General features: G+C 43.7%; 3 protein-coding genes across 6 annotated transcripts in view; 1 reads left to right on the forward strand and 2 right to left on the reverse strand.

The window, feature by feature from the left end:
* The window catches only part of LOC118287701 (caskin-2-like), a 52,489-nt gene extending 49,297 nt beyond the window's left edge, over positions 1-3,192 (reverse strand). For all 3 annotated transcript variants that reach the window (XM_047327726.1, XM_047327725.1, XM_047327724.1), the window contains exon 1: positions 3,067-3,192. The gene's annotated coding sequence lies outside the window, so the exon portion shown is untranslated. The remainder of the gene's footprint in view (positions 1-3,066) is intronic.
* A 1,728-nt stretch (positions 3,193-4,920) lies between these two features.
* LOC118287095 (zinc finger protein 135-like) lies at positions 4,921-10,144 on the reverse strand. Its single transcript, XM_035611889.2, has 7 exons — positions 9,645-10,144; positions 8,669-8,871; positions 8,479-8,571; positions 8,293-8,388; positions 8,073-8,183; positions 7,162-7,285; positions 4,921-7,058 (listed from the first exon to the last, which is right to left on the reverse strand). The coding sequence occupies exons 1-7, from the start codon at positions 9,667-9,669 to the stop codon at positions 4,939-4,941; spliced, it is 2,772 nt and encodes a 923-aa protein (XP_035467782.2). The 5' UTR covers positions 9,670-10,144; the 3' UTR covers positions 4,921-4,938.
* mettl9 (methyltransferase like 9) lies at positions 10,133-14,326 on the forward strand. Of its 2 annotated transcripts, XM_035611897.2 has the most exons (6): positions 10,133-10,288; positions 10,462-10,617; positions 11,611-11,801; positions 11,883-12,092; positions 12,433-12,617; positions 12,732-14,326. In XM_035611897.2, exons 2-6 carry the CDS (start codon positions 10,528-10,530, stop codon positions 12,959-12,961), a joined length of 906 nt encoding a protein of 301 aa, XP_035467790.1. In that variant the 5' UTR covers positions 10,133-10,288; positions 10,462-10,527; the 3' UTR covers positions 12,962-14,326. The 2 variants fall into 2 exon arrangements, with proteins under 2 accessions (XP_035467790.1, XP_035467789.1); XM_035611896.2 differs by having other exon boundaries at positions 10,180-10,617.
* Positions 14,327-14,482: the final 156 nt, after the last annotated feature.

The raw sequence follows: 14,482 nt of genomic DNA on the forward strand, positions 1-14,482 counted from the left end.
GCTAATCTCTTACTCTTCCCGCGCAGGAATACGGTCTCCATCCATTGATAACACTCCCCCGAAATTTCAGGAAGCATCTTTTTTTCAGTCAAGCCTTGTCTGGCATTCTACCAGCTTACGTCTTTGGAAAAGGTTCTGTTTATCTACTTTTTTTATCCAAGAGGGAAAAGTGAGACAGAGCTGCTTCAGAAAGCAACTCGGCTGAATTCTCAACAGAAACAACACTGAAGGGAAACAAAATAACCGGCAGAAATCTTCTTACACAGGGGTAAAGAGGTCCCTCCGGGTTTTATCCGTTTCCGCCAGTGAGGCAACATCTCTCATGCTGTTTTTCAGTGAGCCACAAAGCCTCCAATTACAACAGTCCAATTTTTATAATAATCGCATATAATTTTCATCTATAGTGATATAACAAAAGTTTAATATATATACACATATTGATGAAGTGCTTATCCATGCAAGCATAGTAAGGCGGTATAACCAAATGGCAACACTACGTGACGTCACCCACGGGTTTGTTTGTTGCAGTTTTGAAGCCTCCAGTTGAGCATTTTGACCAGCGCCATCTTGTTTTTTTGAAACCAGAGGTAACCATATTTGGAGGACTAGGGGGTGGGTCTGACAGAGATCTCATCCACTGCACGTCAACTTACACCTGCAACCATCCATCGATTGGGCGGTACGAGATCAGGCTATATTAAAGAAGACTTGAAACTTGATATTGGGACCATAAACTCCTCAGGACAATGTTTACAGACGTTGTCAATCAAGTGAGAAGTAGAGTCATTTTCTCATAGACTTCTATAGAAACTGACTTCTTTTTGCAAACAAGTGGAGTCGCCCACTGTTGGTGATTTTCCAGATCCAATGTGACTACATCCATTTTTATATACAGTCTATGGTTGAAACTAGCGATTGAGACCAAAAACTCTTTGGGAAAATGTTTTCTGACGTTATGAATCAATTGAGAAGTAGAGTCATGATTTTCATTTTAAAAAATTCCAGACTTGCTGATGACTTCCATTTTTATATACAGTCTATGGGTATAACATAATTGGTTTTAATGTTCTATCTCAGATTTTTAAAATGTGTGCTGCTTGTAAGTGTCAATCTCAAACCTTCAGTCATGAGCAACATCCAGTCTTTAAAATTTTAATATAATATAATAATAATGTGACATTAATCATGATTATAATTGACAGACTGAGATGAACATTTTAATCTTGATAACATTTTTGAGAGCAATGTCTGTCTTATCACTATGTAAGAATCCAGAATTTCAGATAAATGTGTTTTTTGCAATTCTCAAAAACTTTGCTATTGTCTTCATCATCCCAACAGACATGCCACGCCCTCTCAGGTAAACATTCTCCCTCACTTTTGCAAGTCAAAAACAAGAGGAGGCTTCTTCATCTTCCAGTCTATTTATGGCTGTAAGACAGATAGTTCAGTTATTCCTCCGGACTACTGGATGATCATGCAGCAGTGCAGTAGCAGCACAGCAGCAGATGCCAATGCATGTCTTTGCACTGACATATGATCTAAAACTAGCCAGGCAACCTTGCCAGGGCGTAAACAACTGCATAGCTTTACAGCCCTTCACTAATACGTGCCAGGAAGTAAACAAGGAGTCCAGAAAGGGCTTTGCTTGTGAACGTCAATGGATGGAGCAGAGGTTTCAATGAGGTTTCGGTGCTGGACTTTCTGATGGAATCCTGATAGGAATAAGAAAGCTTATAACCAATACTTCAATCAAGACTAGCAAGTTAACGCATCTCAATCTATTGTCATTGGTTGCTCTGATTTCTTAAAAAATTGGGTTGTAAATTTTCATAATAGTTTTTAAAAAATGCTTAATAGTATGATTCAGGGCAAATTCCCTTTCAACACTCTATGTAATCATATGCAGACCATTTCAGACCAAACCCCAGTCTCGACGCTGGCTATTTAATCCTGTGTTAGAAAAAACAAAAAAACGTTGAAAATCATGGCTGTAGTTTATTACTTCGTCACATACCAAATCCAAAATGAATCTATAATACCTCATTATAACTAGAGCCCGACCGATATGGATTTTTTAGGGTGCCGATGCCGATATCGATATTAGGGAGATTGTTCCCTGATACCAATACATCGGCCGATATGTGTATATATATATATATTTATTATATGTATATTTAAATCTGTCAATGATTCCTGAGATGTCGTTATCAAACTTTTATGACAAAGAAATGTAATAGCGGCTTGATATTTTTGATAACCATAAACTTTATCATAAATAACTATAAATTGAATTTCTTTTTTTTTTACAGATACGACCAAATAAATAGAAGTTGAATTAAGAAAATAAACATTTAATTTGACCCAAAATGTAAACATAAATGCACATTTAAAGGCTCATATCTGTTGGCCATTAATATCGGTCGGGCTCTAAACATGACGGCGGACACCGATATTATCTGCCCACATGTACATCAGTCGGGCTCCAATGTCTCTGGATCCGAGATAAACGCAGGCGGCCGAGAGAGCTAGATTATATTCCATGTGCTTATTTTACATGAGACGAATTCACAGGAACTTAACAAAATTCAAAGTTCGACTACTCGACTGAAAATGAAAGTAACGGGGACGTCGGACTGTGTTGACGGCGGCCCGGCGGCCCGACAGCCCCCCCCCCCCCCCCCCCCCCCCCCCGAAGAAGTGTCGGGGAGAACCGCTGTACGGAGGACACCGGACAAATTGAGCCGGCGGCGGCGGCGGCGGCGGCGGCGGCCGCTGGGGAGAGAGGAGGAGCGCGCTGTCAAGCGTCCAGCCTCTCCGTGGACCAGTCGCTCATTAAAAGTTCGCCGCGTCGCATCTGTCGCCCGCTGAACTTGTCCGCCTCAAACTGTCAGAGGGAGCTCCGCCGCCCCACAGCGCACCGTGCCGCGGCAGCGTCAGTGCAACACGGGAGCCGTTTCTGTGGACTTGCTGTTGTTGTTGTTGTTGTTGTTGTTGTTGTTGTTGTTGTTGTTTTATTTTGGTTCTTTGAGAGTTAAAAGTGTACGAAGAGATGAGGGCGCTCACCTGTTGTGGAAGGGGAGCCGGGGCAGGTGGCGGGCGACGGACGCTCCAGCCGCAGAGAGCCGTTCACTGAGCGGAGGGCGCTGGGCAGCGCGAGACTGCAGGAGCGAGCGTCAAGCGACAAGTGTGAGCCACACCATTGTTCCGGTAGCAGCTTTCAAAATAAAGCTCGGGATATTACAAACGCTGGTTGTGTTCTTTTTTTCTTCTTCTTCTTCTTCTTCTATTTGCACTTGTTTGCTTTACGACGTGCCGCTGCGTGTTAGCGAATCGTTCACCTGCGGAAAGGGACTCTGCGGATTTCTACACCTTTTGAGCATTGACCCTTTTTTTGTAGTCGCGCATGCCACATGTTGACGTTTTTATTTTGAAGGCAACATTGCCGACTAACTTGACAGTTTTGCTGCTGGTCCACCTATTCCTGGATAAGCGGGATCAGAGAGTAGGAACATAGCAGAAGTTCAATAGTCAAGAGGAAAAACGAAAGAACATATTTTCAACCAATGCGAGAACGAAGCCCCATTGTGTTTTTCCATAGCAAATCGCACATTGTGGTTTTCTTTTAGTTCCATTTAGTTTATTTGTGTTTTATGATTGAAGTTACCCGTCTGTGGGGCAACTTGTAACAGCCTCATGCATGTTTTAGACAACTTTTAGCCAAATCAAACGGCGGCTCGACTCCCTGCATCTGCCTCCGACCCCCTGGAGCCCCGGAGACACACTGAGGAAGACCCCGGAGACGGTGTGGTTATGTCTTGGTGACATCTGCTGGTGAGAAACGTGTACTGACACTTGGTCATCCTCAAATTCCATGCTCTTTCCTACTTTGCGTTTCATCTCCACCCATTAACAAACAAATACTACATCAACAGTACATCAATTAAAAACAACAACAAACTAACACCATCCCCAGGATGAGAAATAAAAGTAATATATTTTAAACTGCATTAGAATGAAATAGATTTTCTACTCTTTTTTATTTTTATTTTTGATCCAAGCTCTGAAGGGTTTCACTAATTCGAACTTTTTTAAACACATCAGGATCATTTTTGGTGCCTTCCTGTTAATAAATAGGCCTCTGTCCTAGCATGATGTCAAACTAATAGACATACACAGGGCCAGCCCGAAGAAAACTAAGCGGCTGCTTAGGGCCCCCGTTGCCACCAGGGGCCCCGAGGAGAACTTTAAATGTCCCAACAGAAAAAACATAAAGCATAAAGGCTGACAATTGGTACAATGTAAGCGACACAGCTACAACTAATAAATTTGATAATGGGTTTGTTAGATTTACAGATGTGCAAACGATGAAGCATTGACGATAGTATTGGTGGTGGCGGTGGGGGGGCCCAGATCAAATTCTGCTTAGGGCCCCATATATACTAGGGCCTGCTCTGGACATACATGAAAATTAAAGTATGATCAAATTTCATTCATTTTATTCTCTCATCCCTGTCATTGAGAAATTTATAGATGATGAAATAGATCTAATCAGAACCTCTTATTTCTCTGCATTAATATGAGACTTCTCATGTTTGTTCATTTTGTATAAAATTAAAAAATAAACAATTAATACTAATTTTAGAAGAGTGAAATACGAAGTGTAAATTCAGACATCGGCCTCACCCTTGATTAACCCTAGAAGTTTATACTTAGTTTTATTATTCTTTCTATTTATCCGTTGTGACAACGTCATCAATTAATCAAAACTTATATCAGGCAAAAAAGTAGAAAACAATATTAATAGGATATACATTTAGAGGGAACTGACAGCTTACTTACAAATATGTTATTCTATCGTTCCAGTGAATTATTATATGATACTGATTCACCAAGGAAAATGGAAAAACAAAAACAAAATCAGCAAATTGCACAATTTTAATGACATTTCTTTACATGAGCTTTCATAAGTTCAAGGCGACTGAAGGCCATTTCACAGTCCGAACATTTATGGGGTTTCTCTCCTGTATGGGTGATCTGGTGCCTCTTCAAAATCCCTGCGCTTTTGAAACTTCTGTTACAAGTTGGGCATTTGTACGGCTTTTCCCCCGTATGCATCCTCCTGTGTGCAGTGAGGTAGTAAGACTGGACAAACCCCTTGCCACATTCCTGACACCGGAAAGGCCTTTCCCCGGTGTGATAGCGAGTGTGTATTTTCAGCTCGGAAGCCGACCGGAATCCCTTGTCGCACTCGCTGCACGAGTACGGCCTCTCCTCCGTGTGGGTCAGATAATGTCTCGTCAGCGAGTTGGCGCTCCGGAACAGGTTGCCACAGTGCGAGCACGGGTACCGCACGCCGGTGTGGAGCTTCGCCACGTGGAGGTCCAAGCTCCTTTTGAGCGCGTACACCTTGCCGCAGTGCTCGCAGCAGAAGCGCTTCTCCTCTGCGCCGCTGTGGCAACACAGCCTGTGGATTCGCAGGGCCGCGTTGGACCTGCAGCCTTTGCCGCAGTCCCAGCAGAGGAACGGCGCCTCTTTTGTGTGAGTTCGGTCGTGCAGCGTCAGAGCAGATGCGTAGCTGAAAGCCTTCGGACACTTGGGGCACTTGAAGGGGAGCTCCCCGCTGTGGGACCTCTCGTGCCGGATCAGACCCGATAGGTCGGTGTACGTTCTTTCGCACAAAGAGCACGAAAAAGGTCCTCGGAAGTCATGCACTTTGGCATAGTGTTGGTTGAGGTCTGTGAAGCCTTTGAAACTCTCGCCACACTTGGTGCACGGATGAGGTTTGTGTCTCAGATTGTGCGTGTCAAGTCTCGCCGGGTCTGGGAAGGACCTGTTGCATTCAACACAACGCAGTGAAGCATCAGTGTGTCCGCGTTTACCCGTCTTTTTCCACCTCAGACCCTTGGAGTTCTCTGTGCCTCTGTGATTGACCTGATGAAATCCTTGGCTCTGCTCCTTTACGTCAGCTGGCCGCCCTATGGTACTCAAGGATTTTAGATTTTGCTCTGTGGCCATTGGTTCTCCCTCTCCAGAAGGAGGCTCGACTTCTTCCAAATCTACTAGACATTCATTTTCATGAGTCCTAACGTCCGTAGCTGGACTCACGAGTTGGCCACAAACTCCCCCCTGCTTTGGGTCTTCTTGACTGTTTTTGTCAGAGATGTTCAGCGGCTCTGGCACCGCGATCCGGCACACATTTAACTCGTGCCTCTTAAGGTCATACTGGAATTGAAAGAGTTTCTTACACCGCGAACACTGGAAGGGCCGCTCCCCTGTGTGAGTCCTCTGATGCCTTCTCATGTCCGAGGCACGACTGTACGTCTTTCCACACGTGGGACAGGTCTTGCTGGATGACAGAACTCGTGGGCTCCTCGCGCACGGCCCGTTCTTGGGAGCGACTGCAATGTTTTTAATCTTGAGACTTTGGTACAGTCTAACTGGTCTTTCAGACGCAATCCCAGGTGCGTATAGTACAGGTGACAGAGTCCCATTAGATATGTTGTTGTTTTCCATCTGTTCAGCAGCTATTGTGTGATTGTTAATCTCACTGGGCCTCATGACTTTGTGAACACTGTCCTCTGCGGTTCTGACTAATACCTGCACCTGCTCTCCCTCTCTAATATCCATTACCGAGTCACCAACAGGGGACTGGTTTTCCGTGGCAACAGCGTCCTCAGCGAGGATTTCAACATTGTAACCAACTTGGACCTCGACAGCACACGCGTCTAAACACACCATATCCCTTTCCAAAGACTCAACGCGTTGAACAGCGTAAGCAATCTCATCCTCCAGTCCTATCTCTTTGTACACAGCGGACTTCTTCGTCACACTGCCGGTGTCGGCCTCGCTCAGTGTTGGATCATCACTCTCCGTCTCATCTATCCCTGCGCGTTTTCTCGATGGAACAGTTTCCCCCGTCAGTTCTTTGTTGAACGCGTCCATGTAATCACTTAGCACCGTCGCATCCAGCGCTCTCTCGTCTTGTTCTGGCGAGGCTTTTGTCAAAGGCGGCAGACAGAGGGCCGAATATATGTTGGCACCAACTGCTGGATTATCTGGAAATGTTAAACACTCAGTTACTGAACTAGATTTGTGCTGTCAACATATTTAATAAATCACATCAAATTTACACGTGTACACACTGTACAGCATGCTCACCATTTTCATTTAGTTGACTGAGACCTTTTTGATATTCCAGAAGGCATTTCAGTTCCTGAGATCGACAGAAGGACTGCATACATTCTGACAGTACTGAGGGCACGTCGCTGATCATCCAGGCAACCTGTTCAAGAGAAAGATAAACCAGTTTTTAACTATTCACGTAAATATTTTGACTCATTCAAAGAGTGAGATGAGACGACTGATATCAGCCCCATGTCTGTGCTTCGTGTACAGAGTGGGAGAAAAGATGTTATCCTCCGTTCAAAGTTCAACAAAGCCGGGTCCAATACTAGTATATGGCGTGACCGTGCACGATCAACGCAAGAAATTGAGGTCATAGTGGAAAACTGTTGTGGAACAGCAACACTCCAGTTAGCTTTTCATGACGTCATGGTAGGCTATGTCAGAAAGTGTTTCCTTTGTCAGAAAACCGAACAAGTATGAAATGGTCACTGGAAGGAAGGCCGTGAAAGGCCTCTACCTCCCAACTCCCAACACTCACATGAAATGATTAACACGCTGTAAATTGTGATTGACAGTGTCCCGACCAACTAATTCTGACTGTTGTTTGAGATCCAAGGCGTGAGAACAGTTTGCATTAGGTAGAGAGCAGAATAAAGAGCCGATCACTTTGGAGTGGAGAGTGAGCCAAATAACGGAAATTTACCTTTCCACCATTTTTCTCTACAGCAAATTTACCATCCTAATAACCTTTGCACACCACCAATGACAAAATTCTTTTGGATAGTGTGGGTCAGCCTATTTAGGTTCAAATAATTTTATAATGCAAAATGATGAAGCATCACTTGAGATGTATATCCTTTGTCATTGCACAACTACTGCTGTACACGTATTAAGTCCAAAATGTCCACATTGCCGTGCACTCATTTTATGGATTCATGGATTACCTGTTTGAGATTTGGTACGCTGAGTAACTTGTCGAGCCGCAAGAGGAGTGTTTCCACGAGCGTCCGTATGTCTTCAAAATACCTGGCCCCAAATCTCACTGGGAAGACATCCTGAAATCAAGCAAGCGACGTGATCAACACTGCTCCGACAGTTGACGTCAGAAAAGGACGCGAAAAAACATCTACCGGCTCAGACACTAATCCTGGACGAAACACTGACCCGGAAGAAATGCTGCCGCTCCTCGTGGTCTTTAATGAGCGTGTGAATGAGAGCGAGGAGGTCCGATGCGGAGGATCCATCGCCTTTATCACTTATCTGTGATGTGACACAGTGGAATAGACGTTTATTTCTGTTTGCCACGTGATGACTGCAACCACGGAGAGCATGACATGAGTGTAAACGTACCTCTGTGTTCCACAGTGAGGCGATTCTATCCAGGTGTGGTTGAATGGTCTCCAGGTCTATAGTCTGCCCTGGGCGACATGACTCCAGTATCAGCTGAAACGAGTGAACACATGGAGCTCTCTAAAACATTCTAAGTAAGCTGAAAGAAGCTCACTCAATGGCTCAATATTTAAACATTCTCAAACGATACCTGAGCGCGAAGGCCGAGGCTCAGCAGACGCCTCTGTCTGCGGTTGAGAAGCTCTGGCACAGTTTCGGTGATCGCTGCAACAAAGTCGTCCAGCAGCCCATAATCGGCCACGGCTCTCCGCTCGACAGTTTCCCAGATGGCTGCAGAGACCAGCCGCAGTGGTGGGACCAGGAGGCGCAGACATGACAGGGGCAGGGGATCATCTAGATAATGAAAAGATTAACAACCCGAATCGTTTAGTAAGTAGAGACACCAGTAACACAGGCAGAAATAAATATGTCGATGCTGGAAGAATAAGTTATGATGAATAGGGAAACAGGAGAATAGATGCACGTTAAAATAATAAAGTTATGAAGAGGTCTTTTGTTATTTCTCAAATAATATGACGTCAAACACTTTTTAAGTATTCGTGAGAGATGTTTTAATGCTCCATACTTAGTAAAGAGTTTTGGTCTGTTAAATTCGACAGATACCACTCACTGCACTGAAATTAGGCGGAAGCAGCATTTCAATACTACTTGTGACAGTCCTCTGTGTTATCCTTTAATAGAGAGGAAATTTGTGGAAATAATAACTATACAAAAGGCAAAAAGATTTTAAAATATCCCGGCCGAATTCTACAGTCGATTCAGATGTAGAGTAGAGTATTAATTCATGACACAAACATCAATGACCATAAGTAACTAAGCCTTCATTTGACGAGTTATGAGTTAAGTTCGGCGTGTCAGTTTGTTAACTTGATCGAGGCACCGTGCAGCATTTTATATAGCCACAAAAAAAGGAGACAGATTGTGAAGCGTTATTTTTGGTTTGTTTGTCAAATATGACAAATTCGCTTAGAGAGAGAAAAAAACAACAACATTTAATTGTCAGTTAAAATAAAAAATTAAAACAAAAATCTGTACAATATTGGAGCTTATGCAGAGGCAATGGCGATGATGTCACATAACAATAATAATAACAATACGTCATCTACCTTTGTTGTCGGAAATATGATGCATATTTCGGCTTTACGACATCAATGCGTCTTCTTAAATCCACATTGCAAAGGAAACATTTAGGTGGGGGGGACATATTTAGCGGTAACACGGGAAGTGCAGTGCAATTTCCCCCCTGCTCATAACAAATACAAAATAAAGCACACATGAAATAACATGACAGAAACAACAGTAAACAAATATGATTTATATATACATATATACTGAAATAATATATATATTTTAATTCGGAGGACACATTTTTTAAAGCTACAAAATAACAGTCCCGTTTTTACCAACTGAAATTTATGTATTTATCATTTGGACGTTTTTATGATGGTGTTCCAAAGAGAAAAAAAAACTTTATTCTACAATACGTCCCTTAAAAACAAAGGAGTAATCGTCTATTCAAACGGGAATTTACTGACTGGTCCCTAAGCAAAAGCCCCTGTGGTGAGCTTTTGGGGGGTAGGGCGGGGGACACGTTTAGCGGTAACACGGGAAGTGCAGTGTTTGCGGATGCAGTCGCCACACAGGTGGGAGACTATGTGGGCGTTTGTGACAAACTGTCAGACAATGGATTGAAGCGACTAAGATGGAGAGTAAATAGCAGCTGGTTTTCTTAAACCCACCGCACCCCAAGGTTTGTTTAGTCTCAGAACTGCCCCCCGCGTGTCTCTTTACAATTGGCTGCCATTGCCTTCTTTAGCACCCAATGTCAGCCACATCTCGCTGGCCAGTCTCTTCGACCCCCCTCCCGAGGACCGCAGCCGGCGTCTCCACTCAGACTTGTTGTCCATTATGTGTCACCTACAGCTGAGGACTCTGGTTTTTGGTGCGTGGGTGCTGGCCTACGTCGCCTTCCTGCTCTCCGTCAGGAGGATGTGGACGGGGAAGTACGTCCGCAGTCCACTCGTCCGCTCGCTGTTTGCGAACATGGCGAGCGACAGCGAAGCGACGGAGACACAGGAGGTATGAGAGAGCGGGCACACTGTGACAGACACGGCTTCCACGTAATGCTCCAATGAAGACCACACTAAAGATGCGTGTTTCACCTAATAACCAAACTCGACTTCCCGAGATCGATACCTAGACTTTCTGTATGGGCCGATACCGATTGCCACTCCAGAAAAATAACATCTCATGTAATGTATTGCAACAGCATCATAGTTGTTTGGCCTGGCAATGCATAGAGATAATGAAGCCATAGAACTCCTTTCATTATCTAGTTTGACAGTCCATACTGAAAAGGAACACATAGATAAATCTAGGAATAAACAACAACTACTTCCTTTGAGCAGCTGTCGACGTGGAGATTTTAAAGTTTTGAACAGCACAGTAACAATATAGAAGCAGTTCGACGAGCAACCTCGAAACTGAATAAATCTAGGAATGAATCACAATTCATTAAAACTGTCAATGGGCAGCCACAGTTTAGAAAAATAAAATACCTTAGGTCTGTATCTTTTACAGTAACAGTATTGAAAAAAAACCAATACGGTACCCGTTGCTGTTTTACTTGTGGGACTTTCCGAGCGTGAAATATTGCCCGATTGCTGACATTTTTGCTATCCCCTGGCTAACGCTACACTACAGGAAATCACTTGTTCTTTGTCGCTCCAAAACAGCAGTGGGTCTGTACTGAAACTGGCAAGTACTGTTTTTAGACCAGCGAAGAAGAAGTGTTTCCAGGAAAAGCGAATTGCCGTTTTATCAGGATGAAACTACTTTAAAGACGTGGTATCGGATCGGTAAATAGATTTGCATACTCGATGATGCCTAATCCGACATGGCAGTATGGGAGGCATTTCCAAAACTAATATCAGAATTAGAACATCTTTAATAAGCATTGGTTCTTATATATTGGCCTGGCTGATTAATAAGACTAACCTTACCTGGGTATATTCTATAAAACCTGACGTTCAGTCATTGTATTTTTGCTTCCCCCCCCCCTTTTCTCTCCAGTGGTACCAGTGCTCTCCTGACCTTCTCGGAGAATCTTTGAGGCCCCTGTTCGTCCAGAGCCACCTGGACTCGGACACCAAGGCTTTTCTCAAGCGGAGTGTGGAGAAGTCTGGCTGGCTGTTCACCCAGCTCTACCACTCGCTCGTATCAACTGTCCTCAGCGCTCTGGTCTCACGCACCTCCATCAATGGGTCAGTGGCACAGTCACGTGTCTGCCTCAGTCTGTTTCATCACCAGTGTATTCTCACGCGGTGTGTTTTTTTCTGTCTCAGGTTTCTGGGCCGTGGCTCCATGTTTGTGTTTTCCGGGGAGCAGTTCCAGCAGCTGCTCCAGATCGACCCGGAGTGGAGGGCTGAGAGACTGCTGGACCTCGGGGCCGGGGATGGGGGCGTCACAGAGGTGATGGGGAAACATTTCAAAGAGGTCTATGCAACTGAGGTGTCAGCACCCATGAAATGGCATCTGCAGAGGAGGAATTACAAGTGAGTCGGCTTCTCTGTTTTTGTTTGGGGTTTTTTTCCCCTTCGTTTCAAATCTTGACCTATATTAAGTAAGTTAGCTCTGCGCCTCTACGATGGCGGGATATTCCAAAGCACTGATTCTATCAAACCAGTCCAACAAAGCGTTTTATCCTACTCAACACTTGCTACTCTGAATTTTCATATCGCCTAAGGTTAAGAACGTCCGTTGACGATGGCTGACAGTCATGACAATGTTGACAATGATAATAACTTATCACCATCTGAATTTGTTTTTAGCGCTGAAGTCAGAGACACACTTCTCACCATATATGCATTCACTTTCTCTCTGTTTCGTGCTCAGAGTGCTGGGCATAGACGAGTGGCCACAGACCGGTTTCCGCTATGACGTCATCAGCTGTCTGAACCTGCTGGATCGTTGCGACGATCCTCTGCATCTCCTGCGTGACATCAAGCGATCGCTAGTGCCCAACACAGGGAGACTCATCCTCGCTGCCGTGCTTCCCTTCCAGCCGTACGTGGAAGTCGGTCAGTGTGGATTCTGCGTGTCATATTCCAAAACAATATTGATTAGAAGTTTCTGTATTAATTTACCAGGCGTAGCAACAGCATTTGAACTACTCAATATTTTTTTTCTCACAGGAGGACGGTGGCAGCGTCCCACAGAACACCTAAAAGTAAAAGGAAAGACATGGGAGGAGCAAGTGACAAACATGTCCGACAAGGTTTTCCGAAGGGCGGGGTTGGAGGTGGAGGCTGTGACTCGGCTGCCGTACCTCTGCGAAGGAGACATGTACAATGATTACTATGTTCTTGATGATGCAGTTTTTGTTCTCAGGGCCTCGGAAAATGGTGAAGAGTCTTCTCAGTGAATACCAAGTCCACTGTGGGACAGAAGCCCCTTAACTTTACCTTGGATGGACTTTAGTGCAATTTTCACAAGCTTCATTCATAAAACATAGTATTTCTGACTTGTTCAGAAAGTGTGAGTCAGGCGTGAAGCTCAGGTTCCGTAGCTCCTACATTTACCAGCCATCTTGTGTGACAGTGATACCTCTACCCTTTAAGCCAAAAAAAAAAGTGAGTGGCAATTTGCCTCTATTGAAATACCACTGAAGATCATATCTTCAGACACATATCACCATATTGTACTTGTTATTTGTGAAAAGTGTTTACTGTAAGCGTTTTTTCCTTCTGTAATAATACTGTGAAGAATCATAGATGAATATTTTTGTTGACTTTTTACTTTCATTAATTCTAATACAAAGAACCAGTGTAAGCGCACATACTTGATTTGACCAACCATGTGTTTAAATGCTGCATCTTTTGAATCTTGATATTAATGATAGCAGGAGTAATATGAGGCCTTCTTGAAGCGAGCCTGTGTAACTTATCATAAACAGCAGTTAAGTGACGAGAATGGAATAATGTTAACAGCTGTATTAAGTTGTCTCTCAACTAACTCCTGAGAAACATATCGGGCTCTTAAGCTGCTAAAAATCAGCACCATTTTCCACATAGTTGCTAAATTTGTATGTCGTTTTAAGATGATAACAGCTCACTGCTGCAGCTGGAAATCAAACCATCATTAACAGTCCAAACTAGAATGGCACTCAGTATTGTACGTTCCTCCACTGAGGCCCAACAGTCCCTGTAAATTCTGCCTAGCCGCACCAAATTGCACACACTCATAGATATAATAAATCCCCTAAATATGTCAGATTATCCCCTGGGAAATCTGAAAATATCCCCCCAAAAACTTCTTGCAATATTAAAGAAAGTTTCCTGGAACCACACTAAAAAAAATTTATGGGCTCTTTCTTGGCCCATGCCCCATCCTTCCACCAGGTTTTGTGGAAATCCATTCAGAAGTATTTTTTAATGTTATCCTGACAAACTAACGATAAAGTCAACAAACTTTACAGAGCAGCATCTAGCTAGTCATCTTAAACTACTGGTCACACCAGACTGACTAAGGCTGTTGCAGTTAATCCCTTGACCCAATTGAATTTTTAAACCATGAAGGGTCTTATGTGTTTTATAGCTTATGAACTTGACGTTTGAGTTCTAAGTGGGAGACTTTGTTTCTTCCAAAAGTTACACATTCTCCCTTGAAGTCATTGTTGTGCACCTACTATGTTACTGCACGGCAGACGATTCCAAATGTGCCACAATTAATGGAACATTTTGTATGGAGATAATGATATTGGCTCCAGAATAAAAAACATTTCATTCTACATTTCTCTTTTCTTATTTGTGTGTCACTAACTGAATGTGATATCTTCACTTTTCACAGGGAACGTTTCTCTTCAGTGACTTGATGATGTGACAGAGCTCAACCAAACCGTTGAACTGTCATAACACAATGACGTGATTCCTGCTTCCAATAGCCT

The sequence above is a fragment of the Scophthalmus maximus genome, chromosome 16 (genome assembly GCF_022379125.1).
Source record: "Scophthalmus maximus strain ysfricsl-2021 chromosome 16, ASM2237912v1, whole genome shotgun sequence".
Classification (NCBI taxonomy): domain Eukaryota; kingdom Metazoa; phylum Chordata; class Actinopteri; order Pleuronectiformes; family Scophthalmidae; genus Scophthalmus; species Scophthalmus maximus.